The sequence below is a fragment of the Notamacropus eugenii genome, chromosome X, assembly GCF_028372415.1.
Source record: "Notamacropus eugenii isolate mMacEug1 chromosome X, mMacEug1.pri_v2, whole genome shotgun sequence".
Classification (NCBI taxonomy): Eukaryota; Metazoa; Chordata; class Mammalia; order Diprotodontia; family Macropodidae; genus Notamacropus; species Notamacropus eugenii.
Window position 1 is genome coordinate 39,056,747 of NC_092879.1, and position 26,588 is coordinate 39,083,334.

The following is a 26,588-nucleotide window of genomic DNA, read 5'->3' on the forward strand; positions in this document are numbered from 1 at the left end:
CTGAGTCCTGCAAGTTCCTGACCCAAGTTTTGGTCTGCTCACTTGTCCCTGGTTGGGAATTTCAGCAGACAGCTGCTGGACTCAGTCACTATCAGCGTGCTGTGATGCTCTATAGGTTCAGAATGACTGAACTGCTGACTTCCCTTTGCTCTGGCACTCCTGCTCTGATTATTCCACTGAAAGTCTACATGCTGGGCTGAAGGCTAGAATGGAGAGATATGGGATGATATCTCCTGGGGATGGATGGATCAAGACAGTTTCTTGAAGACAAGAGAGACATGGCATGTGTGTAGTCAGTGAAAAATGAGGCAGAAGAGAGGGAGAAATTGAAAATAAGTGAGGAAGTAGGTATGATAGAGAGGACAATCTGTGGGAAAAGATGGGATGGAATGGGGATCACTTGTACATGTAGAGTATTTCCTTAGCAAGGAGAAGGGGAATCTCTTCATGTGAGACAGGGGCAAACAAAGGGATAAATGGAAAATGACATCTAAGTGATATGAGATGAGGAGGAGACTAGAGAGAGCTCTTGGCAAATAGACTTGATTTTTTTCGGTAAAATATGCGGTGAGGTTCACAGCTGAGGTGGCTATTTAATAAACATTTATATTAAGCACCTACTATGTGCTAGGCAGCCAGGTGGTGCAGAGCGTGGGTTACAAAAGATGCTCTTCCCTCCTCTCCCACCCCTTCCTTCCCCTCCCACCCTTCCCTCCCTCCCCCTCTCCCCTTTCTCCTTGCCTGGGGTGCTCTACCCAGGGAAAGGTATACTTTCATAGCCAAAAGCTGCCTGTTTTTCTTTGGGTTTACTGGCTAGATTTCTTGCTCAGAGACAAAGCCTTAAGCCCAATTCACTCTGGAGCTCATAGACCAGACAACAAGTCCTCATCCCCTTAGCACAGAGTGAATGTAAATACTAAATAGTAACAGTTCTTCTTTTACCCCGGAATCCTGAGGGTCTTCCTCTCCCAATTTGATTTTTTTTTTATTCATTGAATGGGTGTATCTCACTCAAAGTGAGAATATGATAAAACCTAAGCTGGAAAGGACGAGGGTCTCCCATTGCATCCTGGGCCATCTCCAGTCATCCTGATGAATATCTGGCCACTTGACCCAGATGGCTCAGGAGAAGAAAGTGAGGCTGGTGACCTTGCACAGCCCTCCCTCACTCAAATCAAAGTCAACTGCAAGTCATGTCATCATCTTGATGTTATGGTCCTCTTCAAGAACAAAGGACAAACACAACAACAACAATCTAGGACTAATCTATGTTGATAGTGTTCCTGTTTAAATGTCTCATCCTTGACAGCCATAGGCACAGAAATTCTCTTTGGTATGTTGATTAGCCTGATGAGTGAAAATGTTTATATCAACATCCTCAACTGCTTTCTTCACAATCAATTTATTTTTCTGCATTTGCTGCAAGTCAAAAGACTTTCTGGTATGTATGGATCCCTAAATTTCATAAGTCATATATTACATAATTTCTGTAAAAACAAATATCTTAATCAATTTTCACAGTTTTGACCCACAGGCTCTTCTTGGCATTGGTAGAAGAAGGAGAAGATTATGGAAGTGTTGTTCAGAGAGTGGGCAAGGTAAGCTACCATTGGCTGTTACTTTCTTCTGCTGAATTAAGACCATCAGTTTCTCAGAGGCAAAGGCTAACAGAGCCAGAATTTTAGCAACGAAAAAGAATCTTTTTAGACACAATCATGTTTAACCCTTAGTTTAAAAATAAGGAAACTGAGGCCCAAATTATTATTATTTTTGTCCAAGACCTTATGACTCTTACATTTTACAATGTTACTTTTTCATGTTCAGAAACTCAGTTCAACTCTTTTCTGTGTTAAACTATGTAACTTACTCTGAAAATTACAATGTACTTACTCCTTGTTCTGGGAATTTTGCTTTGACCTTAGGTCCAAAACAAGAAAGTCTTGACTGAAGAGTATAGATTTCAGTCTGTATCAAACAGTTAGCTTTTATTTGTTTGTATGTTTACATATATAGATCGTACACACATATCTTGTATATGTCTTTATATTTACATATTTAAAATGTTTTATTCTTATTTATATAAAATATATTTTATTTATATTTAGTGTGTTTATATATACTTAATACATTAAAATATATTATTCTGAATGTCAACAGCAAAAATGAGCATTTCCATAAACATTGCACAAGAAAAAATACAACTTTCAATATATTTTTGCTAGATTTCTTGAACAAAGATTATACCCTTAAGTCCTCTTAAGCATTTAAAAAAATAACTGTCAGTGATGATTAACAGGTACTAAAAGACAGTGTGAACACATTAATACAAACCCATCAACACTATTGGAAAAAAACTGTTTCAAGTTTATCCCTTTACTGAAATTGAGTCATTAATGTCCTGTAGCATACTATTACACTCGGTACATATATTATTACATAAAATTGAGTGTTTTGTAGAAGAAAGACCAATAGTCTTGGAGTCAGAATTAAGTCCTTGGCTCTGTCACTTAGTGTGACGTTGGGCAAATGACTTAACCCTCTGTCAGTTTTCTCGTCTTAAAATGAGGATATTATTGTGCGATGTTTCGAAAACCAAATGAGATAAACACATATGGCCCTGAAACTCATAGCCAGCAAAATGAATTCCCTCCTCTTTCAAGCAGGGTTTACTGTCTTATTCTTACTCTCTAGTCTACTTAAATACTGCTTGATTGATGAGCCAAGGTTAACAGGAAATTGAAGAGCTGCTTTCTGGATTTTAATGGATAATGGTAAGCCTTTGTTGCAAAAGTGAGATTACCACTGAGGAAAAACTCTGGCCTGCCAATCCTGAGTTGAGCAAGGAAAGAGATGGATATATGTAATGGGACTTTCAAACTGCTGGACAAACTTCAAACAGGCAGAAGACCTCTACAGAGAAGGAAGTGCCAATGTTTGAGGGCTACATGTTTGAGGAGCATGAAATGATCCACTGGACAATCACTAAGTGCATGTGTAATATAGCCATGAGCAAGGAGGTAAGGGGCTGGGGGAGGAGGAGTGTACAAATATAGATTTCATGCTTAGAGGGCAGTAAGAATGAAAAGGGCATGAGTGTATTCTCCTAATAAGAACAGAAGTTTCTGTAGCTTAAGGTTTGCAGAATACTTCTTCCATACCTTTTCTCTTTGGTACTGAAAACACATCTCTGAGGTAGCCACTACAGACCTTAACACGTTTATTTTATAGATTAAAAAAAAAAAAAACAGGTGAAGTGACTGGCCTAAGATAATATATTGCAGCTGTCAGGCAAGTTGTGAATTATCTGATGTTTTCTGACTCCAACGGGAGGACTCTTTCCATTCTATCAAATATGTAAAATGCGTATAAAAGACAACGATTCTTTCAGAAAGAAAGCTCTTTTCACTGTTCTAGGATATTCTCTGAAGAATGGGTTATTCTTCATTGACTTTTCTCAGGTTTTTAAATTAAATTATTTTATTTATTTTCAGTGGTCGACAATCACTTCCATATATCTTAGGTTTTTCCCCTCCCTCCCACTCTATCCTTCCTCCCTCCCCACTCCTTCCCTGAGGCAGCATACAATCTTATATAGGTTCTATATGTGCATTACTATTAAATACAAGTTGCATAGAAGAATTAAAATGAATGGGAGAAACCATAAAACAAAACATAATAGAAAAGAAAATGGTCTGTTTCTATCTGTGATCCAATTCCATAGTTCTTTCTCTGGATGTGGAAGGCGTTTTGCCTCAAAAGTCCACTGGAAAGTTTTTTAAGTCCATGCATTGCAGTGAAGTACTAAGTGTACCAGAAAAAATCCTTGCACACTGTGGTTGTTGCTGTGTACAAAGTTCTCCTGGTTCTGCTCCTTTCACTCAGCATCAGTTCATATAAGTCTTTCCAGGCCTCTCTCAAGTCTTTCTGTTCATCATTTCACATAGCTTAATAGTATTCCATTATATTCATATACCACAACTTGTTCACTGATTCCCCAATTGATAGGTATCCCCTTGATTTCCAGTTTTTGGACACCACAAAGAGAGCTGCTATAATTATTTTTGTACATGTGGGTCCCTTTCCATTTCTACAATCTCTCTGGGATAGAGTCCCAGAAGCGATATTGCTGGGTCAAGGGGTATGCACATTATTGTAGCCATTTGGGCACAGTCCCAAATTGCTCTCAAGAATGGTTGGATCAGCTTACAGCTCCACCAACAATGAATCAGTCTTCCAACTCTCCCATATCTTCTCCAATATTTATCATATTCCTGTTTGTCATGTTAGCCAATCTGAGAGGTGTGATGTGGTACCTCAGAGTTGGTTTGATTTGCATCTCTCTAAGCAATAGTGATTTAGTGCATTTTTTATAAGATTATATATAGCTTTAATTTCTTGCTCTGAAAATTCCCTATTCATATCCTTTGACCATTTATCAACTGGGCAATGACTTGTATTCTTGTAAATTTGACTCAGTTCTCTATATATTTTAGAAATGAGGCCTTTATCAGAGACACTCGTTGCAAAAATTCTTCCCCAGTTTTCTGCTTCCCTCCTAATCTTGGTTGCACTGGGTTTGTGCAAAAACTTCCCAATTTAATGTAATCAAAATTATCCATTTTGTACTTCATAATGTTCTCTATCTCTTGTTTGCTCATTAATTTCTCCATTCTCCACAAACCTGACAAATACACTATTCCTTGCTCCCCTATTTTGTTTATAGTATCAATGTTTATACCTAGATCAAGTAGTCATTTGGACTTTATTCTTGTGTACGGTGTCAGGTATTGGTTTATAGCCAGTTTCTGCCACACTATTATACAGTTTTCCCAGCAATTTTTGTTGACCAATCAGTTCTCATCCTAGATGCTGGGGTCCTTGGGTTTATCAAACAGTAGATTGCTATATTCACTGACTACTGTGTCTTGAGTATCTAACCCATTCCACTGGTCTTCCCCTTGGTTTCTTACCCAGTACCAAGTGGTTTTGATGATCGCTACTTTAAAATACAATTTGAGATCTGGTAGGGTTAAGCCACCTTCCCTGGCATTTCTTTGCATTAGTTCCCTCGAAATTCTGGACCTTTTGTTCTTCCAAATGAATTTTGATATTATTTTTTTCTAGCTCTGGAAAATAATTATCTGATAGTTTGATTGGTATGGCACTGAACAAGTAAATAAATTGAGGTAGAATTGTCATTTTTATTATATTAACTCAGCCCACCCACGAGCAACTGATGTTTTTCTGCTTACTTAGATCTGACGTTATTTGTATGAAAAGTGTTTTGTAATTGTGTTCTTATACTCCCTGGGTTTATTTTGGCAGGTAGAATCCCAAATATTTTATAGTATCTACCCTAGCTTTAAATGGGATTTCCCTTTCTATCTCTTGCTGTTGGGCTTTGTTAGCAATATATAGAAATGCAGATGATTTATCTGCTTTTATTTTGTAACCTGCAATTTTGCCAAAGTTATTATTTCAAGTAGTTTTTTACTTGATTCTCTGGAAATCTCTAAGTATATCATCATATCATCTGCAAATAGTGATAACTATTCTGACCCTTTCAATTGCTTTTTCTTCTTTTACTGCTACAGCTAGCATTTCTGATACCATATTGAATAACATTGGTGAAAATGGACATCCTTGTTTCGCCCCTGATCTCATCGGAAATGCATCTAGCTTGTCCCCATTGAATATAATGTTGCTGAAAGTTTTAGGTAGATACTGCTCATTGTTTTATGGAAAGTTTTCTTTATTCCTATGCCTTCCAGTGTTTTCAATAGGAATGGGTGTTGAATTTTGGCAAAAATTTTCTTTACTTTTGTTGAGATAATCATGTGGTTTCTGTTAGTTTTGTTGTTGATATGATCAATAATGCTAATAGTTTTCCTAATATTGAACCAGCCCTGCATTCCTGGTATAAATTCTACCTGATCATATTATATTATTCTCGTGACAAGTTCTTGTATTCTTTTTGCTAATATTGTATTTAAAATTTTGCATCTATACTCATTAGAGAAATTGGTCTACAGTTTTCTTTCTGTGTTTTGGCTCTTCCTAACTTAGGTATCAGAACCATATTTGTATTATAAAAAGAATTTGGTGTGACTCCTTCTCTGGCAATTTTCCCAGATAGTCTACATAGTATTGGAACTAACTGTTCTTTAAATGTTTCATAGAATTCACTTGTAAATCCATCTGGCCCTGGAGAAGTTTTCCTAGAGAGTTCATTGGTGGCTTGTTCAATTTCTTTTTTCTGAAATGGGGTTCTTGAAGTATTCAACTTCCTATTCTGTTAATATGGGCAATTTATATTTTTTTTAAATAATCATCCATCTCATTTAGATTGCTGAATTTATGGGCATACGGTTGGGCAAAGTAATTTCTAATTATTGTTTTAATTCCCTCCTCACTGGAGGTTAGTTCACCTTTCATTTTTTATACTGGTAATTTGATTTTCTTCTTTCTTTTTTAAAAAATCAAATTGACCAAAGGCTTATCAATTTCATTGTTTATTTCATAAAACCAACTCTTAGTTATATTTATTAGTTCAATAGTTTTCTTAATTTCAATTTTATTAATCTCTCCCTTGGTTTTCTGTATTTCTAATTTGTCATTTACTTGGGCATTTTCAATTCATTCTTTTCCTAACTTTTTCAACTGCATGCCCAATTCATTGATCTCGTCTTTCTCTATTTTATTCATGTAGGCATTCAAAGATATAAAACTTCCCCTAAGAACTTCTTCTGCAGTATCTCGTAAGATATGGTAAGTTGTCTCATTATTGTCATTCTCTTGAATGAAATTACTGATTGTTTCTATAATTTGTTATTTCATCCACTCATTCTTTAGGTTTAGATTGTTTAGTTTCCAATTAATTTTTGGTTTATATACGTATGGCCTTTGATTACATATCATTTTTAATGCATTATTATCTGAGAAGGACGCATTGACTATCTCTGCCTTTCTGCACTGGATTGTGAGGTTTATATGGCCTAGTACATGCTCAAATTTTGTACATGTGCCATGTAGCACTGAGAAAAAGGTATATTTCTTTCTACCCCATTCAATTTTCTCCAGAGATCTATCTCATCTACCTTATACAGAATTTTATTTACCTCCTTAACTTCTTTCTTGTTTATTTTGAGGTTAGATTTATCAAGTTCAGAGAGGGGGAGGTTGAGGTACCCACTAGGATAGTTTTGCTGTTTATTTCTTCCTGTAACTCCCTTAACTTATCCTCTAAAAATCTGGATGTTATACCACTTGGAGCATACATGTTTAGTAATGAAATTGTTTCATTGTCTATGGTGCCTTTTATCAGGACATAATTTCCTTCCTTATCTCTTTTAGTTAGATCCATTTCTGTTTATGCTTTGTCTGAGATTAGGATTGCTACCCCTGCTTTATTTTTACATCAGCTGAAGCACGATATATTCTGCTCCCTGTGTGTATGCCCGTTTCAGATATGTTTCTTGTAAACAACATATTGTTGGATCACAGTTTTTAATCCATTCTGCTTTCCTTTTCTGTTTTATGGGAGAGTTCATCCCATTCACATTCACAGTTATGACTACTATCTGTGTCTTTCCCTCCATCCCCTTTCCCCTTTTTTATACTTTTAGTTATTCCTTCTCCCCTCTCCTCCACAGAGTTCTAATTTTTGATCACAGCCTTCCTCAGTCTTTCTTCTTTTCTTTCAGCCCTCTGTCCTTTAATCCCCTTTTCCCTTACTACTTCTTCCCTCCTTTTTAGCTTCCCCTCCTACTGCCTATAGAGTTAGTTGTATTTCTATACTTAACTCAGTTTTTCTTCCTTCCTTGAACTCAGTCAGATGAAAGTAACTCTCAAACAATGCTCATCTCCCTCCCCTTTCTCCTCTGCTGCAATATATTTTTTGTGCCTCTTCCTGTGATGTAATTTACCCTTTTCTGACTCCTCTTTTTTCACATCTCCCATTACAATCCCTTCACATTCTTGAATTACATTTTCATCATGACATCATTTTCTTTATACCACTCCCTCTATGTATATCCCTTTCATATATCTTAATACATGTACATTTCTAAACATTAACAAATAACAGTTCACTCATCTTGAACAACAAGTTTTTTCCCCGTTTACTTTTATATGCCTCTCTCAAGACCTATGTTTGAAGAGGTGGAGCCAAGATGGCAGAGTAGAAAGACACACATACAGAGGCTGCCCCCACACAACCCATAAAACACCTGTAGAGAAGGACTCTCAACAAATTTTGGAGCAGCAGAAGTGGGGAACAACAGAGTGGAGGAGATTTCCAGCCCAGGGTGACCTGAAAGACCCACAGGAAACGTCAGTTGCACCAGACATGGAGCAGAGCTCAGAGTGCGGAGCCCAGCCCAGCCTTGGCCATGCGCATGGCTTGTGAACAGCCCTCCGGGGTGGAATCTTCAGTCCCAGAAGCACAGGGTCCACAGATCCCTCAACCCACAGGCGCCAAAGGTCAGTGACAGGATTTATTAAGCTGGCCAGGAAGGGAGAAGGGCCTTCACATCTGGCAGGTGGCAGGAGTTCTCAGGGCAGCCCCTACAGCAGCCTGAGACCATAGCCAGATCGAAAAAAACCCTGGGGGCACTGAAGAGCTGAGTCTTACCTCAGCCCTGTGTAGACACCCTGAGGCAGCTGGTCTTTGTCTCCTACTGAATGGAGGCCCCACCCCAGCAGCTTGACTGAATCCCCCCCCCCCCCCCCGCTCCCCAGTGCTAGCTTGGCTGAAATAGAGGTCAGGTGCCTGTGGAGAGGAAACTCTGTGAAGATTCTGGGCACAAAAATCCTTCCCTGAGCCCAGACAAGTACATGCTTGATTGTGCCACCTTGGAGGAACTGAGAACTTACAGGTCCCAGAGTATACCCTACAAAGGACCCAAAAGTCAAGTAACTTGTTGGGAAAATGCCCAAAAAAGGGAAAAAAATAAGACTATAAAAGGTTACTTTCCTGGTGAACAGATACCTTCTCTCATTCTTTCAGATGAGGAAATACAATGTTTACCATCAGGGAAAGACATAAAAGTCAAGGCCTCTGTATCCCAAACATCCAAAATAAGTATTCATTGGTCTCAGGCCATGGAAGAGCTCAAAAAGGATTTTGAAAATCAAGTTAGAGAGGTGGAGGAAAAATTGGGAAGAGAAATGAGAGAGATGCAAGAAAAGCATGAAAAGTGGGTCAACACCTTACTAAAGGATACCCAAAAAATGCTGAAGAAAATAACATCTTTAAAAATAGGCTAACTCAATTGGCAAAAGAGGTTCAAAAAGCCAATGAGGAGAAGCATGCTTTCAAAAGCAGAATTAGCCAAATGGAAAAGGAGGTTCAAAAGCTCACTGAAGAAAACAGTTCTTTCAAAATTAGAATGGAACAGATGGAGGCTAATGACTTTATGAGAAACCAAGAAATCACAAAACAAAACCAAAAGAATGGAAAAAATGGAAGATAATGTGAAATATCTCATTGGAAAAACAAATGACATGGAAAATAGATCCAGGAGAGACAATTTAAAAATTATGGGACTGCTTGAAAGCCATGATCAAAAAAAGAGCCTAGACATCATTCTTTCATGAAATTATCAAGGAAAACTGCCCTGATATTCTAGAACCAGAGGGTAAAATAAGTATTCAAGGAATCCACCAATCACCACCTGAAAAAGATCCAAAAAGAGAAACTCCTAGTAACTCTGTGGCCAAATTCCAGAGTTCCCAGGTCAAAGAGAAAATACTGCAAGCAACTAGAAAGAAACAATTCAAGTATTGTGGAAATACAATCAGGATAACACAAGATCTAGTAGCTTCTACATTAAGGGATAGAAGGGCGAGGAATATGACATTCCAGAAGTCAAAGGAACTAGAACTAAAACCAAGAATCACCTACCCAGCAAAACTGAGTATAGTACTTCAGGGGAAAAAATGGTCTTTCAATGAAATTGAGGACTTTCAAGCATTCCTGATGAAAAGACCAGAGCTGAAAAGAAAATTTGACCTTCAAACACGAGAATAAAGAGAAGCACTAAAGGGTAAACAGCAAAGAGAATCATAAGGGACTTAGTAAAGTTGAACTGTTTACATTCCTACATGGAAAGACAATATTTGGAACTCTTGAAACTATTCAGTGTCTGGGTAGCTGGTGGGATTACACACACACACACACACACACACACACACACACACAGCACAGAGTGAATTGAATATGATAGGATCATATCTTTTAAAAAATGAAATTAAACGGTGAGACAGAAATATATAGGGAAGAGAAAGGGAGAAATGGAATGGGGCAAATTATCTCTCATAAAAGAGGCAAGCAAAAGACTTTTTAGTGGAGGGAAAAAGAAGGGAGGTGAGAGAAAAACATGAAGTTTACTCTCATCACATTCGATTAAAGGAAGAAATAAAATGCACACTCATTTTGGTATGAAAACCTATCTTACAATACAGGAAAGTGGGGGAGAAGGGGATCAGCAGGGTTGGGGGGATGATGGAAGGGAGGGCAGTGGGAGGAGGGAGCAATTTGAAGTCAACACTCTTGGGGAGGGACAGGATCAAAAGAGAGAATAGAAGCAATGGTGGGCAGGACAGGATGGAGGGAATTATAGTTACTCATACACAACACGACTATTATGGAAGTCATTTACAAAACTACCCAGATATGGCCTATATTGAATTGCCTGCCTTCCCAAAGGGAATGGGTGGGGAAGGAGGGATGGGAGGGATGGGGAGAAGTTGAAACTCAGAGTTTTAGGAACAACTGTTGAGTATTGTTCTTTCAACTAGGAAATAGAAATACAGATAATGGGGTATAGAAAGTTATCTTGCCCTACAGGACAAAAGAGAAGATGGGGAAAAGGGAAGGGAGGGATGTTAGAAGAGAGGGCAGATTGGTGATAGGGGCAATTAGAATGTTCGGCATTTTAGGGGGGAGGGGTGAAATGGGGAGAAAATTTGGAACCCAAAATTTTGTGGAAATGAATAAATAGGTAAATAAATTTTAAAAAAATAAAAAATACATAAAAAATAAAAGACCTATGTTTGAAGATCCAATTTTCTATTGAGCTCTGGCCTTTTCATCAGGAAGGTCTGGAAATCCCTTATTTCACTCAGTGTCCCTGCCTGAAATATTATTTTTATGTGAGTATAGTTAGGACATGATTTGTGCTATCCATCCCTGGAATAGGTATAGTTCTACTATGCTGTATGAGTGAGAAGAACCCACTTTTAGGGGGGCAATCCCACTTCTGTATTTGAAGAACCTTAGGTTCTTTCTCAGGTCTTTTTCCTACACAACACATTGGCTAAAGATCCTACAAGTTCTGCTGTTGAGTCCTAATCTGGACCTGCAGCATCATGGTGCTGTGGTGGTACTGAACATAGTGGAGGCTTCAAGGGAAATCGTGGTGAAACTAATGTACAGTGAGATGTTGGAGATCCTCTGTCCTTGTCATGAGTGAATGAAGCTAGATCAGTCATAAGGGCAGCAACTGCTTGCCTTACAAAGGCAGTGGAATATGGGCTTATCAATCCCAGCAAGAAGAAGGAGAGAAGTTGGGTTCACTTCCAGTGCCAGGGCTGGGGCCAAGAGCCCCTTCAGCCCTTGTTTCTTAACTTTCTGCATTGTCCTTAACAGTGCTTAACAGGCACAGTGTCTGTTGCTACACAAGGAACAAAAATATAGAAGCAGCTGTGCCTGGCTGGAAAGGTAGTTGTGTTAGGTAGCAACTGGGAAAAGGGTAAAGAGGGACTAGCTTTCTCCCCATCACAAGACAGCTTTTTGGCTACTGTTGCATGTAGTATTTCCCCCGTCAGCGGTCAATCAAATGTGGGCACTTGGGGGGTGGGGTGGCAAGTGGGCCATCACCAGTCCAGTGTATTCTCTAGCCCCCTAAAAGGCATCTCAACTACTCCTCTCTGAGCATTACCTGCTTCCAACACTATAATAAAATGTGTAAAATACTCCAGTTGTGACTGGTTTATGAAAGTGTCCTGGTAGCTGGAGCTGGCCTGGAGGGATTCATGAGTAATTTGGCATAAGAAGTTTTTACATAAGAAAGTTAATAGACAGAGGCTACATAAGACTGGCACAGTTTCTCCCTGCCCTCCTCATTTATTTTTGATATGTTCAATGCACGAGTTAATTATCAAGCAATAGGCCAGGTAGGAAGGGACCAACAAATTCAATTAGCTGGACTGAACTGTCCTGAGTTCATGCTTTCTGCCCAAGCTTCTAAGCCGCTCCATGATATGAATATGGCATGATCTAGCTACCACTGCCATCACATTTATCCTGACTAAGGTATGAAAAAATCCTTTTTCTTTTAATTCACGTAGGACAAGATTTGTACTTTTAAATTACTCCATTCATATTAGTTTTAAATTTCCTTTTCTGTGAACTTCTGAAAGGTAGGGACTTACATTTTGTATTTTCCCCCAATTTTAGCAGACAGCATGTGACTAATCAATTGTAAACACCAAATCTTTAACAGACCTACTGCTCTTTCCTCTCTTCTATGCACTGGCTTCTATATCTCTAGTAATCTTTCTTCTGACTCAATCACCTTAGTCAAAATGTTTTCCAAAAGGTCACCAAAGGTATTTCTTCTCTTGCAGATACTAGAAATTAATTGATCTCATTTTAATAAGTCAAAAGAAAACAGGGTAGAAAATGATACAATATTTTATATTTAATGTATACATTTATGCTTTCAATTATTTACTTAAAGATAAAGCATGTGAAATACATATGTATTATTGTTAAGTAACATAAATAAATATTACAGTTAAATTTCTAGGACCATGTAGGCCTACAAAGGGACCTTTAGATTCAGGAGAGTATTTTTCTTGTGTCCAGCATGAACAAAAAGAATATTTAAAAAAAGAAAAAAAAAACCAAACTAACCGCAACAATCAAACTTGTAGTGAAGTCTAGGAGGCATGAAGCAGTACAAACTGGGAGAGCACTGAAGATTTCAAAGGTGGAAGCCCTCGATGATTTTTACCGCTGGAAGAGAAATAAAAAGCAGATGAGGAAAGTGGGAGGCGGGAAGCACATTCCCAGAAAGAGCCCAGAAATCTGGTACGTCTGAGAAGTTTTCTTCCTTGACACACACCAAGCAGAGCAGCTGTACTGATAGTCCCAGGCATGGTTTAGAAGGGGCAAGCAGAGGGAATGATGCCATGAGGCACATCTAAGTTACCTATACTAGCAAGAGTCATGGAAAAACACAAGGTGAGTTGCTTGGTACAGTAACAAAAAGCTCAGGTGCACAAAGTTATGCCCTAAGACATGCTGAACCATGTCTAGAAGATACTTGGTGAAGAGGTAGTACCCAAGAGGGCAAAAAAGGCTGAAACGTTGGCACTTCAACCTTCTCTTACAAGGACAAGACATGTTTATCATTATCTGTGGCTGAGAGTTCTGTTGGGAACTGCTGCCAAGCCAACCTTAGGCTGAAGTGTAATGGCATGAGAGAAGTTGGAAGCAAAATATAAAGACCATCAGAAGAATAAGCTAATGGACATTTAATGAAATCATAATAACTAGAAAGAAACATGGTTTCTCAGGCTGTGAGAACAGTAGCAGCTCCGCAACAGGAAATCCTGTTTCATGCAAGTGCCTGGCTTGAACCTGACCAAAAGAACAGGAATGATGAGAACCCTTTGCTTATCAGTCAATAATAAAAGGACTAATCATAGCAATGGAAAAACTGTTCATCCCTTTGCTAGACGGAATTTTAGGACAGAAGGAATTTATAGATAGAAGGAGCCCCATAGGTCATATAGTTAATGTTCCTTCATTTATTACGCTAGCTTGATGCCTATTCCAGCTTTGAATTTCAATTCTAATTTAGAGAGGCATAAAGCTGGACCTGGAGTCAGGAATATCTGAGTTCAAAACCTGTGTGACCTGGGCAAGTCACTTAAACTCAGTTTCCTCACTTGTAAAATGAGGAGAATAGCAATCCTTCCCTCCCAGGTTTAAGGATCAAATGAGATAATATTTGAAAAGTGCCTAGCATAGCACCTATAGTAGGCTCTTGTTTTCTTCCTTCCAAGTTTATAATACAATTCTAGAAAATTCCTATCCTCTTGACTCCATACTCTAAAACCTTAATGCAGTTAAAATAAGATAGACGGCTGAGTGTTCACTAGTTATTGTGGTGGTTAGTGAGGTAGAGGATCTATGAGAAACTGTCCCTGTCCCACTCCCAAAAGAAGGTAAGCAATGATTAGGTAAATGGTGCTGGGCTGTGATACCATTGACTCAACCAACTTGGATTAAACTTTCCAAGACAGCAGGTTGCCATTTTGGATATTAATCCTGCTATCTTTTTTCCAAATGATTCTTCTCTGACTAGGAGGAAGACTTTTTAGCAAGGCAAAGCTTGATTACCTTGTGGGCTTTGCCCGATGAACTAGGCCGTGGTTCTTGCTTCCTGCAGGGTATTCTGGATCTGCTGCTGCGTAACCCTACTGCTCCTGTATGCTGGCTCTTCTTTAGTTGCTATAGGAATAACAATCGTCAGTGGTAAGGACAACACCAAAGCAAAATGAGGGTAGGAAGGCAGAGCCCCAAAGCTAGTCTACAGCATGCATAAAATGGAAGGCAAGGGATGGACATGGACTATATGCTATTACAATCCATACAACTTAGCAGAAATACAATGCTCAAAGAGCTCACAGCTTCTCTGTTTGCTTACTTACTCGTTCCTCCTTTTCCTTCTCTTTCTTCAAATGAAACGTCTCCCATTGTTTAGTCATATATTCTAGGAAGTTCTGGCCATTCACTACAAAAACCTTGGAATGTTGCTCTTGCCACATTTCAATCTGTGCTTTCAACTTTTCTTCTAGCTAAGGTCATTAAAAAAAGAAAAGCTTACTATCAATAACTTACTAATATCCTATTAAGCTTGCCGTTCTCAAAGGGTTACATCTTCCATTCAGAGGCTCATTGTGCTATTTCACTATGTTTGTGACTCTAAGTAAAACACGAGACAAAGACAGAGAATGTATGTAAAATTGATCATCTGGAAACAAAATCCAGGCTTATTTAGAAAACAAGTGATGGAGGAAAGAGATATAAACCACAGTCATTCTTTTTCAAATTTGTTTGTTTTGACGGCACTTGATGCTATGGTATACAGCAAAGCCCACGTCTCAACGACTGGAGGTCTTCATGAGAATCCTTATTCATGAGGAAGTTCTACCCTGAGAACATCTTCTGTGACCCAATGGACAACTCTAGCAAGGATGGACTTCCTGAAAGAGCTATCAGATAGCATTCTATCTGTTCGGAGAAATTAATATAGAGGGACTTGTTTCTTGGGCAGAAAACTTTTTTTTAATTTATTTATTTATATTTAGTTTTCAACATTCACTTCCATAAGATTTTAAGTTCTAAATTTTCTCCCCCTCCCCAAGATGGCTTGCAATCTGATATAGTCTCCACATATACATTAATATTCAATATATTTTCACATTAGCTATGTTGTAAAGAAGAACTAGAATTAATGGGAGGAACCAAGAGAAAGAAGAAACAAACAAAAAAGAAAGCAAGTAGTATGCTTTGATCTGCATTCAGATCCCATAGTTTTCTCTCTGGATGTGGATAGCATTTTCCATCATGAGATTTTGGAGTTGTCTATCAATGTGGGCCATCACACAATGTGGCTGTTACTGAATACAATACTCTCCTGGTTCTGCTCCCCTCACTCAGCATCAGTTCATGTATGTCTTTCCAGGTTGTTCTGAAGCCCACTTGATCATCATTTCTTATGGAATATTAGTATTCCATGACATTCACATACCATAACTTACTTAGTCATTCCCCAATGGATGGGCATTCCCTCGATTTCCAGTTCTTGGCCACCACAAAAAAGAGTTGGTATAAATGTTTTTTGTACGTGTGGGTCTTTTTCCCAGTTTTATGCTCTCTTTGAGATACAGTCCTTGAAGGGTTATTGCTGGGTCAAAGGGTATGCATATTTTTATAGCCCTTTGGGCATAGTTGCAAATTGCTCTCCAGAATGGTTGGATCAGCTGACTGCTGCACCAACAATGAATTAGTGTTCCAACTTTTCCACATCTTCTCTAAAATGTATCACTTTCCTATTTTGTCATGCTAGCCAATCTGGTAGCTATAAGGTGGTACCTCAGAATTGTTTTGATTTGCATTTCTCTAATCAATAGTAACTTAGAGCAGTTTTTCATATGACTAGAGAGAGCTTTTATTTCTTCCTCTGAAAATTGCCTGTTCATCTCCTTTGACCGTTTATCAATTGTGGAATGACTTTAATATTTAAAATATTAAATTTTCTAAATTTTAGAAATTAGGCCTTTATCAGAGACACTTGTAAAAATTGTTTCTCAGCTTTCTGCTTCCCTTCTAATCTCAGCTGCATTGGCTTTGCTTGTGCAAAAACTGCAATTTAATGTAATCAAAATTATCCATTTTGTATTTCATAATGTTCTCTATCTTTTGTTTGGTCATAAATTCTTCTGTTCTCCATAAGTCTGACAGGTAAACTATTCCTTGCTCTCCTGGTTTGCTTATAGTATCAGCCTTTATATCTAAATCTTGTACCCATTTTGACTTTATCATGGTATATGGTGAAAGACGCTGATCTATGCCTAGTTTCTGCCATACTATTTTCCAATATTCCCAGCAGTTTTTGTTAAATAATGAGTTCTTATCCCAGAATTTGGAATCTTTGAGTTTATCAAACAGTGGACTACTATAGTCACTGCTGGGCAGAAAACTTAAAGGATAGATTTTAAAAGATATTATTGGTATCTAATTTTTTGTCACCTTTATTCCTGAATTTATCTCTTTCATTCTTTCCTCCTCAGTGTGTCATCCTTTATAACAAAGAACAAAATTGGGTGGAGGTGGGGGCACAAAGCAGTTCAGCGAAACTAACTAAGACATCAATCCAACTTAAAAACTCCACATCTACAAAGAAGAAAGGGATATTAAGGGACATTTTCTTAATTCTTCCAGGTCAAGTTTGGTTATTATCATCAAGTAGCATTCAGTTTCAAAATTTTGTTCCTTCCATTGATGTTGTTATAATCAGTGTGTGTTGTTTTCCTCATTCTGCTTTTTAGATAGATTTGAAATAAGGGACCCTGCATGCAAAACACAAGGAGCACTCCAAAAAGCATTGTCTACCTTAGAGAGTGTTTTTTGGAGCGTGGCTCGTTGCTTTTCTTCTTTCAAGAGATTTCCACCACGGTTCATAAATCTACTTGGATCTGAAGTTTTTCTCTGTGGAGACAATATATTTTGTTTTATTTATTTTTCAAAATTTATTTTATTCTGAACTTAAGAAATAAAACAGACATTTCCATGACACATTAAAATAGGAAAAAAAGAGGACTGCACATGAAACTGCAAATCTATTATCTACAACTTGCTATTTATATAAAATATATATTAAACCTATTGCACAAGTTTTTTTTCTTTTTTTCTTCCCTCTCCACTCTGGCCATAGAGATGGCCACTAATAGACACAGATATGTATTTATATGTGAAATCATTCTATACATACTTCTATTTATCAGTTCTTTTTCTGGATTCAGGTTGCATCTCCCTCCATAGGTCATGTGTAGTTAATTGGGGTATTTATAATAGTCAAAATGACTTAGTTGCTTCAAGTTTTTCTTAAAACAACATTGCTTTTATGGTATAAAATGTTCTCTTTGTTCTGTTCATTTTGCTCTTCATAATTTTGTGCAAATTTATCCATGTTTTTCCAAGGTCACTGAGCTCATCATTTCAGATAGCATAAAAGTATTCCATCATAATGATAAGACACAACTTGTTCAGCCAATTCCCAACTGACAGGCATCCCTGAAATTTCCAGTTTTGCCACCAGAAAGAGAGCTGCTATATTTTAAAACATATAGGCTCTTTTCGTTTTTCCGTAATCATCTCTGCACATACAACTAGTAGTGATATTGCTGGGTCAAAGGGTATAGACAGTTTAATAATTCGTCCAGATTGCTCTCCAGAATGGTTGGATCAGTTCACAGTTCCACCAACAATGAATTAGTGTCCCAATTGTTCCACCTCCCCTCCAAAATTTGCTACTTTCCTCTTCCTTTATTTGAGAAATAATGTATAAGATTGTTTCCCAATTTTCTGCTTTGCTTCTGAACTTGGCTATGTTTGCTTTGTTTGTACAAAACATTTTTAATTTAATGTAATTGAAATTATGCATTTTACACCTCATGCTGCTCTCTCTCTCTTGTTATTCAAAAATTGTTAACCTCTAAGTCTGATAAGTAATATGTCCCATGTTCTTCAAATTTTCTTGTAATAACTCTCTTTCTATCTCAGTCATGTCTCCATTTTGACCTTATCTTGGTAAATGGTATAAGATAATGGTCTATTCTCAATTTCTGCCAAACTGCTTTCTAGTTTTTTCAACATTTTTTTTTTACTAAAAAATGAATTCTTATCCCCAAAATGTAAGTCTTTACACACTTGTAAAACACAAGGTTACTATAGTCATCTGCTGCTGTAAATTGAGACAACATAATTTAATGAGAGCTACTATTTAACTAATAAATCCAAACACAGAAGGAAGATTTAGTTCCTGAAAGTCCTTTAATTCCATAAAACCATACCTTCCAGGAGGCAAAAAGATATTCCTTCGCTGCACTAACAACTAAGCTGCTAGAAAAGGAATCCAAAATATTCCCAACTAGAACTGATCTTTAAGTAGGTTCATGAGAAGTCAACAAGACATGACCTGTGGTAAAGAGGAGACTTAGGAGGCAAAACCAGCTTTCAGATATCTCATTGCAGCAAGGGAATAGGGTTTAAGCAATTGTGTTCAGGGTAATTTATTTCTTCTGTTCTTACCTTTCCTTCCTTCCCTCCCTCTGAAAAAATACCTCAAGCTCCAAGAAAAGACTCCAGCTCTTTTCCCACTTCAGAACACCTTCAAAGAGTTCTTTGTGGGAGTCATAATATTGTTTCAACTTCACAAGTTCTTCATCATGTAGCTGTAGCAAGATTTCTGTGTAGTTCTCTGTGTAAGGGTAATAATGGAGTCAAATTTTGAAATTCCTCTAAACTTAAATAACCTAGTATCACTTGTATTTCCTGTTTCTAGTATAGTAAAATACCCCAATTTTCCAAGTATAACGAGACACTTACACTCTTTCTTATCCCAGCTTCTTGATCACTTGAGCCTCACTCGATCCATTTCATCCTATCCTTTTCCATCAAATTGCTCTTCTCTTCCCTACCTTCTCCAATATCTTTCATTTCTCCCTGTCTACTACAGGCTTCCCTGACATCTACAAACATGCCCCTATCTCGTCCACCCTTAAATTCTCACTTGATCCATCTCTCTGTCCTGGTTATTAACCTATAGAGCTCTCCTCTCTTTTGTAGCTGACCTCCTTAAGGAAGATATCTACAGTCTATGCCTTCACTTCTTTTCCTCTTAGCTTTGTCCAATCTGGCTTCTGACCTCATCATTCAATTGTCTCTAAAGCTATCTACAATCTCTTTATTGATTTGATTTTAATATTTTCCCCTATTACATGTAAAAACAATTTTTAACCTTTACTTTTTATAACTTTGAGTTCCAAAGACCCTCCTTCTTTCAACTCTAGGCATTTGTAAAGGCTCTCTATCCCTCTTTATCTCTGCCTCTTGGTTTCTCTGGTTGCCTTCAAGTCTCAACTAAAATCTCACCTTCTCAACTAAAATCTCACCCTTCTGCAAGAAGCCTTCTCCCTTAATGCTACTGCATTCCCTCATTTTACTTCCAATTTGCATTGGATATTGCTTGTACATAATTGTTTGCATGTTGTTTCTTCCATCAGTTGTGAACTTTTTGAGGGTAAAGACTTTTTTGTCATTCTTTGTATCCCCAATGCACAAAGCACATGACCAATCTCTCTCTAAACTAACCTTAATAAAATATAATAACCACCCTTTGGCTCAAAAGATTTTGATGGCTCTCCACCCAAAGAATAAAGACCATATTCTTTTATTCATCCTTCTAGGGCCAGGAAAAAATACATATATACATACACATATATGAATACATGCATGCGTATTCTCTCTCTGTGTCTCTGCTGTCTCTCTCTGGATACACACACACACACACACACACACACACACACACAACTAAATATGATTGGTTTCTTTTGTAATTCTTTGTGTTTTATTTTAGGCAGTTAAAAACATTCTTTTGATTAAGGGTCCAGAGCCTTCAGACTGCCCAAGAGGTCTATGTCACAAAGGTTAAGAATGCATGTTCTAATACCCCTAATGGCACAACCTTACTTTTCACACTCCTCCCCCAAATAGATAATACTATGTTCATTCTAACCTCCATGCTTTCATTCATACTATATCTATTCTACACTTTTTATCAAAATACTATCTATCCTGATTTCAAGCCCAGGTCAAATTTTACCTCCTACTTCCAGTTTTTCCTTGCCATTTCATCTCAGTTACTGTTTGTCTAGTATTTAATTGTACTATTTTTTTTCATATAATCACATACTGCCTTCTATTGTCTATGGTTATTTCATGATATTTATCATGTTTGTGTTAGCCATCTCTCTCCAATGAAAATATAAGCTCCTTAAGGGTAGGACCCAAGTTTTCTAAACTTCTTTTGCATCCTCTGCATCAGGATTAAGCATGGTCAGAATTCACATACTTGATAAGCATAGACGTATCTCATCCAAGGTGGCCAGCTAAAATTAAAAGATTCAAGAGGGAAAAGTTTCGTATTCCTTTCCTACTCTGTCATATCATTTCTAGAAGAAATGCTTCAAATGAGAGAAGCTGCAGATTACTTCTAACAGCCTTACAAACAGTATCTGTACAAGAATTACATTGATAACCAGAAAAAATAATCTAGCTTGAATTCCTTTTCAAATGTATTTTCTTCTTGTCAGGAGACCTGGCTTATAGAAATACAGTAGTAAGCAGGCAAGTCTATCCATACTAACCATCATAGTAATGGGTGAAGGCTTCTTTCTGCTGTTGACTGTAAAAGCATCTTTCCCAATATAGCACCAGCTCCACCCTGATTGCTGTAATCATTTTCTTCAAGTTCTGAAGTCTCAGATCCTCCAACCGATCTGCTTCTAATTGTAGCTGCAAAGGGGAGAAAAGTGCCAAAAATGCCTCTCCTTTTTCTCTAGAACAGGTTTAATATTAGTTTTATGCCAAGCTTCTTCTGTTTAGTCAAGCAACAGTTTAGACTTTGATTTCACCTAATCATCTGCCAAGTTTTCAGAGTTCCAAATAACAGGCAAGATTACCGGCCATAAAGGGTTAATTCATAATTTAAGATATTCAGTGACTTAAAAGTATGTTCCAAGATGGTTTCCAAGAATGAATCTATAAAAGAGGGTCATTAGTTTCCTAAGTTTTCCACAAAGTTCTAAAATAGCTTTCAGAGGACAGTAACCAAAACCCAGAAAGCCTGGAGACATATTTAAGGTCTCCTTGCCAAAACTAGTGGAAAAACATAACTTTTGTTATAAGAGTTGGCAATCTATGGTATACACACCAAAGATAATGCACCCCATTTCCATGCTGCAAAAAATGTTTCACAGGTCAGAGGCTGGACAGCAGTCATCAATCCTTTCTTCCCACCATGTCTGGCACACTTAACAAAAAGAATCAGAACCTTAACATACCAGGTTAGAAAGGTTGCCCATCTCTAGCATATGATATTTTCTTACCATTTCTCTGATTTTGGACTTTGACCCAGTCAGGGATGCGGCCAGAGCTTCTCTCTCCTCCATAGGTATTTGTAACCAGAGCCAGAGTTCCATGATTCGAGAGCGTAGGCCTTTACATGCAGCTTCATTCTCAGTTTTCTCCGTTTCTAGCTGCAACAAAGAAAATGAGTTCCTATTCAAAGCAAAGTACCTCCCTCTAAAGACAAATAGCTGCAGATGCTGACACAACAAGGTAGAGGAACAGACTGGATGTCTGAAATCTGATCAGCCTAAAAAAGAGTGAATTAATGAAAAAACATTAAGGGCTTACTCTAATTACTGCTCTCAAGGAGCTTTTGTTCTAACGTGGGAAGATAACACATGAAAGGGAGGTAGACATGACTGGCAACCTGGCTTGGAATTGGCTGGTAGTGCTGTGGCGCTCTGATAATTCCATGGCAAAAGTTCACTCATGGGAGGCCAGAATCCTAGGGACAGAAACCACATTCCAGTGGAAATGAGTTGAAGCAACATGGTTTAGAAATAGCCAGGAAGTGAAAACTGGCTAGGTGTTGGGTTTCTATTTAAAGCCTTTCAGATAATAGTTCAGTGCTGCTTCTGTTTATATTAGGGCTTTGACAGAAATATTAACTAGGATTAAGGCAGCTGAACAAGCTGGTGAAAAGGACTAGGAAGTTTACTATAAATAAAGGTCTTTCAGAAACCCAGAGGTGGTGAATTGGTAGGAACAAGCAACTATTCACCAAGCCTACCACTTCCCACAAGTTGGAAGAACATGGGCAATTTTGTAACAATTTGGAGAAAATACATTATGTTTATCTATCAGTGAAGAATAATTCAAAACCAAAGAATGAAACAATTCTGATTCTCAAGTTTATACTGCAAGGTGTCACGGCAAATGAAATGAGCATGTAAAGAATGAAAAGAAGTATTTCAAAAGAATAAAAACAGGAAGAGGCATAAGGGAATCCAAACCTGTGTGGGGAGGCAGAAGGATGGAAAAAAATGTGATGGGGGTGGAGAAGGAAGATTTCATCATTTTGAGCTCTGCAACTGATACAAGGCTCTTTCCACAGAGCAAGGAAGTGGGCCCTCTCAGGAGGAAACAGCTCCTTGTGTTCTGCTCTGAAGGAAGGACAATGTGGAACTGGTATGTTGCCAAGAGCAGGGTTCTTTAGTACTAGTCAGATGAAGAAGAAATAGAGGTGACTTCCTGCTGAGGGGTACATCAACCATGTATAATTCAGAGGTAGACTGAATATATAAAACATTGTGATAATGGCTAAAGTCTTAGATTCAGATTCCAATTCTACCTCAGACATTTACTAGCAGTGTGACTCTGGGAAAGTCACTTAGTCTCTGCCTTGGTTTCCTCATGAGATTGTAAAATACTCTGTAAATTTTAAGGAACTGTATAAATGTAACCTATTAACATTACCACTGCCCTCTCCTAGCAGTTCGCAAAAGGATAAATCATATCGAGAAGAGTAGCAGTGATTATGAAACACTGTACAAGAAAACAAAGGCCTTAGGATATTTTCCCCATTGCTACTAATTGAAGAAAAGGCTATGAAGAGAGGTGGATGTTGGAAGTGAACTGATTAAGAAGGCTAAAAAGAGAATTTGGATTTCTGGACCAAAGCTTAAATGAAAGGACTGATGAGCACTTACCCAAAGCTTCAGTACACCTAACAAGAGCCAGCAAAAATATATTTGCCTGGAGTCTTTTCATCTGATATATAGTCTATACTGTCTATACTGAAAATGTAGGGGGGGGGCGGGGAAGGGAGAAAATTATTCACAGATATTTGCCAAGCCAGATACTACAGGGAGTAGCAGGTTCAACATAGAAAGAATAATACCCCCAAAGTCGACAAATCAATACACAGAAAACAGTCTCCAAGCTTGCAATATGACGTGCAGCCTCAAATGTCAATGCACAAATACATAAAATATGGATAATAAGATGAACTAGCTATCTCAGTGCAAGGGGATAAATATGATATCACAGCTATAACTGAGAATTGTAGGATGGGATACATAGTTGGAATATGGCTTTAAAGGGCAGACTCTACTTAAAGGGAAGAGAAAAGATTATAGGGATGGTAGAGTACTGTTGCATATGAAGAATGCCTCCTGAGGAAATTCACCTCTCTAGTTTGGGAATGATGTGTAAAACATTTGGGTAAGGATACATGAAGGGAGAAACAGATGCCAATATTACCATACTACAGCTGACCTAAGCAGAAAGAGAATATAGAATGCATAATATTTGAGAAACAGAGATAGACCTGACCTTCAAATATCTAGACATGCTAGGATTTTCTGTCAAATTATTGACTTCTCAATGATAATTTTACTCCCCAAAATTAAAAAAAGCTGCAGAAAGTACTCGTCTGGCTTTGGATTCTGACTAAAATAAGGAACTGGCTGCAAATTTAAAGGAATGGGTACCCTGTGAGGAAGTGACCATGCTATTTTAACATTTCTGATAGAAAAAAGGGAAATTTAGCATCCCAGAATACATTTTGGATTTTAGGAGGGCAATCCAATTTCAGAAGATTCAAAGAAAGAGCAGGTACTATCCCACGGCCTAAAATTCTACAGAGGAAGCTAGGCCAAGAAGGACAGGAAATTCTGAAGAACTCTGAAGGAACAAATACAAAAGAATCTGATAAAACAGAAAAAGGAAGAAATGTTTGTAGAAATGGACCAATATGGAGAAAACAGTCACCAATTTAGATGCTTAAAATATGTGTGTGTGTGTATGTGTGTGTGTGTATATATATACACACACACACACACATACATATATATAATATATGTATATATATATATATATATATACACACACACACATACACATACACACACATATACCTGTAGAAGTAAAGAAAGATTAACAGTTGATGAGTATAAAATAGCGTTATGGTTTAAATATAAGTAGAATCTGAAACTCAGAATGAGCTGAGGCTACTGATGAATCCTAAGGAAAACAAAGGGGTCTTTTTTAGGTATGGAGGGGCAAGACAAAGAACAAAGAGACAGGACTGCTGTTTGGGATGGCCTGGACAATAAGAAAGGATAAAAAGGAGAATGCAGAACTATGCAACTCTTGTTTTGCTTCTCTTTGCTTTACACCAAGAAGAATGATTTTCATCTCAGGAAGGACAAAAAAAACATGGTTGACAGGAAGTTGAAACTGAAGATAAGTGAGGTGATGGTAAGAGAATCTCTAGTTGCCTTCAATGAGTTAAAGTCACTAGACTCAAACACACAACTGTCTGAAATAACTGGTGAATATGACAGCTAATCCATCATTAGTGATCTCTGAAAATCCCTCCACTGGAGAGATGCTACAAACTTGGAAATCAGCACATTTCCACTCACCTTTGATACCTTTCAAATGTATCTGGGGAAAAAAAAAGGTTTTTTTTTTATCATGACCTCGACAAACATGGATATTTCCATTACATGAGGAACAGAAAAAAAGGATTGTGTAGGAAATTGTCTATCTCTATTAGACACAGATTATTTTTTCAAGTATATATCGAATTTAAACTGATAGGACAGGATGGCCGATTGTCTGTATTCACTACTGAATTTCTCCAACATCTGTCACTTTCCATTTTTGTCAACTTTACCAATTGGATGGGTGTGAGGGAGAACCTAAGTTGCTTTAATTTGTATTTCCTTAATTATTAGTATAGGAAAGTTAAGTAATGCAGGGATAGATCACTGGGTTGGTGTGATGGTATTTTAATATGGGGAGATTTTTCTCATTCATTAATAGACCCATGTGACTGCATGGGTCAAATGAGTTTGAGTCACATGGAACCTGTAGTGACAGGAGTTTGCTGAATGGGTGGAAAAGGAAGAGGTAGAGGTAGAGCAGAGCTGAGAATTTAGTTTGGAGAGCAGTGAGAACTAGGAAGGATGCAGGCAGCTGGCTAGGGTGAGTGAGAAAGCTTGTTTGTAATTTGTTTAATGGAGCTGGTTTGTGGGAAGCCTAGCAGCGAGAAGGCTTGGGGATGGTATTGTCCTCTGCATTGTTGTTGTGTATAGATTTTTGTTACTGTGATGGATTTGGCTTTCTGGTGTCTGAATAAATGTTTTGGTTCTGCCTTCTATGTGGACAGTCTGTGGTATTTCACAATTCAGAATTTCACTGAGATATTCATGGCCGCTGTAGGTGCTGTGAACAGCATATTGGTGTTACATTTGGGAATCAGGAAGATTCATCTTCAGGAGTTCAAATCTGATCTCAGACACTTAGGAGCTGGTGACCCTAAGCAGGTCACTTAACCCAGTATGAAATGGTTCATCATCTATAAAAATGACCTGGAGAAGGAATGGCAAACCGCTCTAGTATCTTTGCTAAGAAAACTCCAAAATAGTCCTGAAGAGTTAAACATGATGGAAATGATTGAACAACAACACAATAATTAGTGATTTGGAGCATTTTTTCATGTGGTTATATAGAAATAGCTTCAGTTTCTTCCTTTAAGAACTGTGTATTCATATATAACCATTTGGCATCCTGTCTCATTTTAACTGCATTTTGTTAAAATTTTATGGAATCAAAACTGTCCATTTCTGTGGACCTTCTAAGATTCTCTCTATCCCTTTTCTGGTCTTGAACTTTCTACCCAGTGTTGCAAAAGGTCTTTTCTTCATTTCTCCTCTAACTGGTTTTTGATGGAATCTTGTACATCTAGGTCTACCCATTTGAAGCTTGTTGAAGTACATGGTGTGAGATCTTGGTCTAAACCTGCTTTCTGCTAGACTGTTTTCTATTCTTCCCAGTAGTTTTTATCAAATAATGAGACCTTATCCCAAAA

The 26,588-nt window shown here is 37.8% G+C and overlaps 1 protein-coding gene across 1 annotated transcript in view; it reads right to left on the minus strand.

Moving 5' to 3' along the window:
• Positions 1 to 12,684: 12,684 nt before the first annotated feature.
• Positions 12,685 to 26,588, minus strand: part of LOC140515395 (protein regulator of cytokinesis 1-like) — a 38,577-nt gene continuing 24,673 nt past the window's right edge. Inside the window, exons 6-12 of the mRNA XM_072626068.1 lie at positions 21,748 to 21,897; positions 21,007 to 21,154; positions 18,922 to 19,058; positions 17,192 to 17,287; positions 14,725 to 14,871; positions 14,414 to 14,524; positions 12,685 to 13,021 (exon numbers count right to left, since the gene is read on the minus strand). Coding sequence (XP_072482169.1) covers positions 13,016 to 13,021; positions 14,414 to 14,524; positions 14,725 to 14,871; positions 17,192 to 17,287; positions 18,922 to 19,058; positions 21,007 to 21,154; positions 21,748 to 21,897 — 795 coding nt within the window. The 3' untranslated portion in view covers positions 12,685 to 13,015. The remainder of the gene's footprint in view (positions 13,022 to 14,413; positions 14,525 to 14,724; positions 14,872 to 17,191; positions 17,288 to 18,921; positions 19,059 to 21,006; positions 21,155 to 21,747; positions 21,898 to 26,588) is intronic.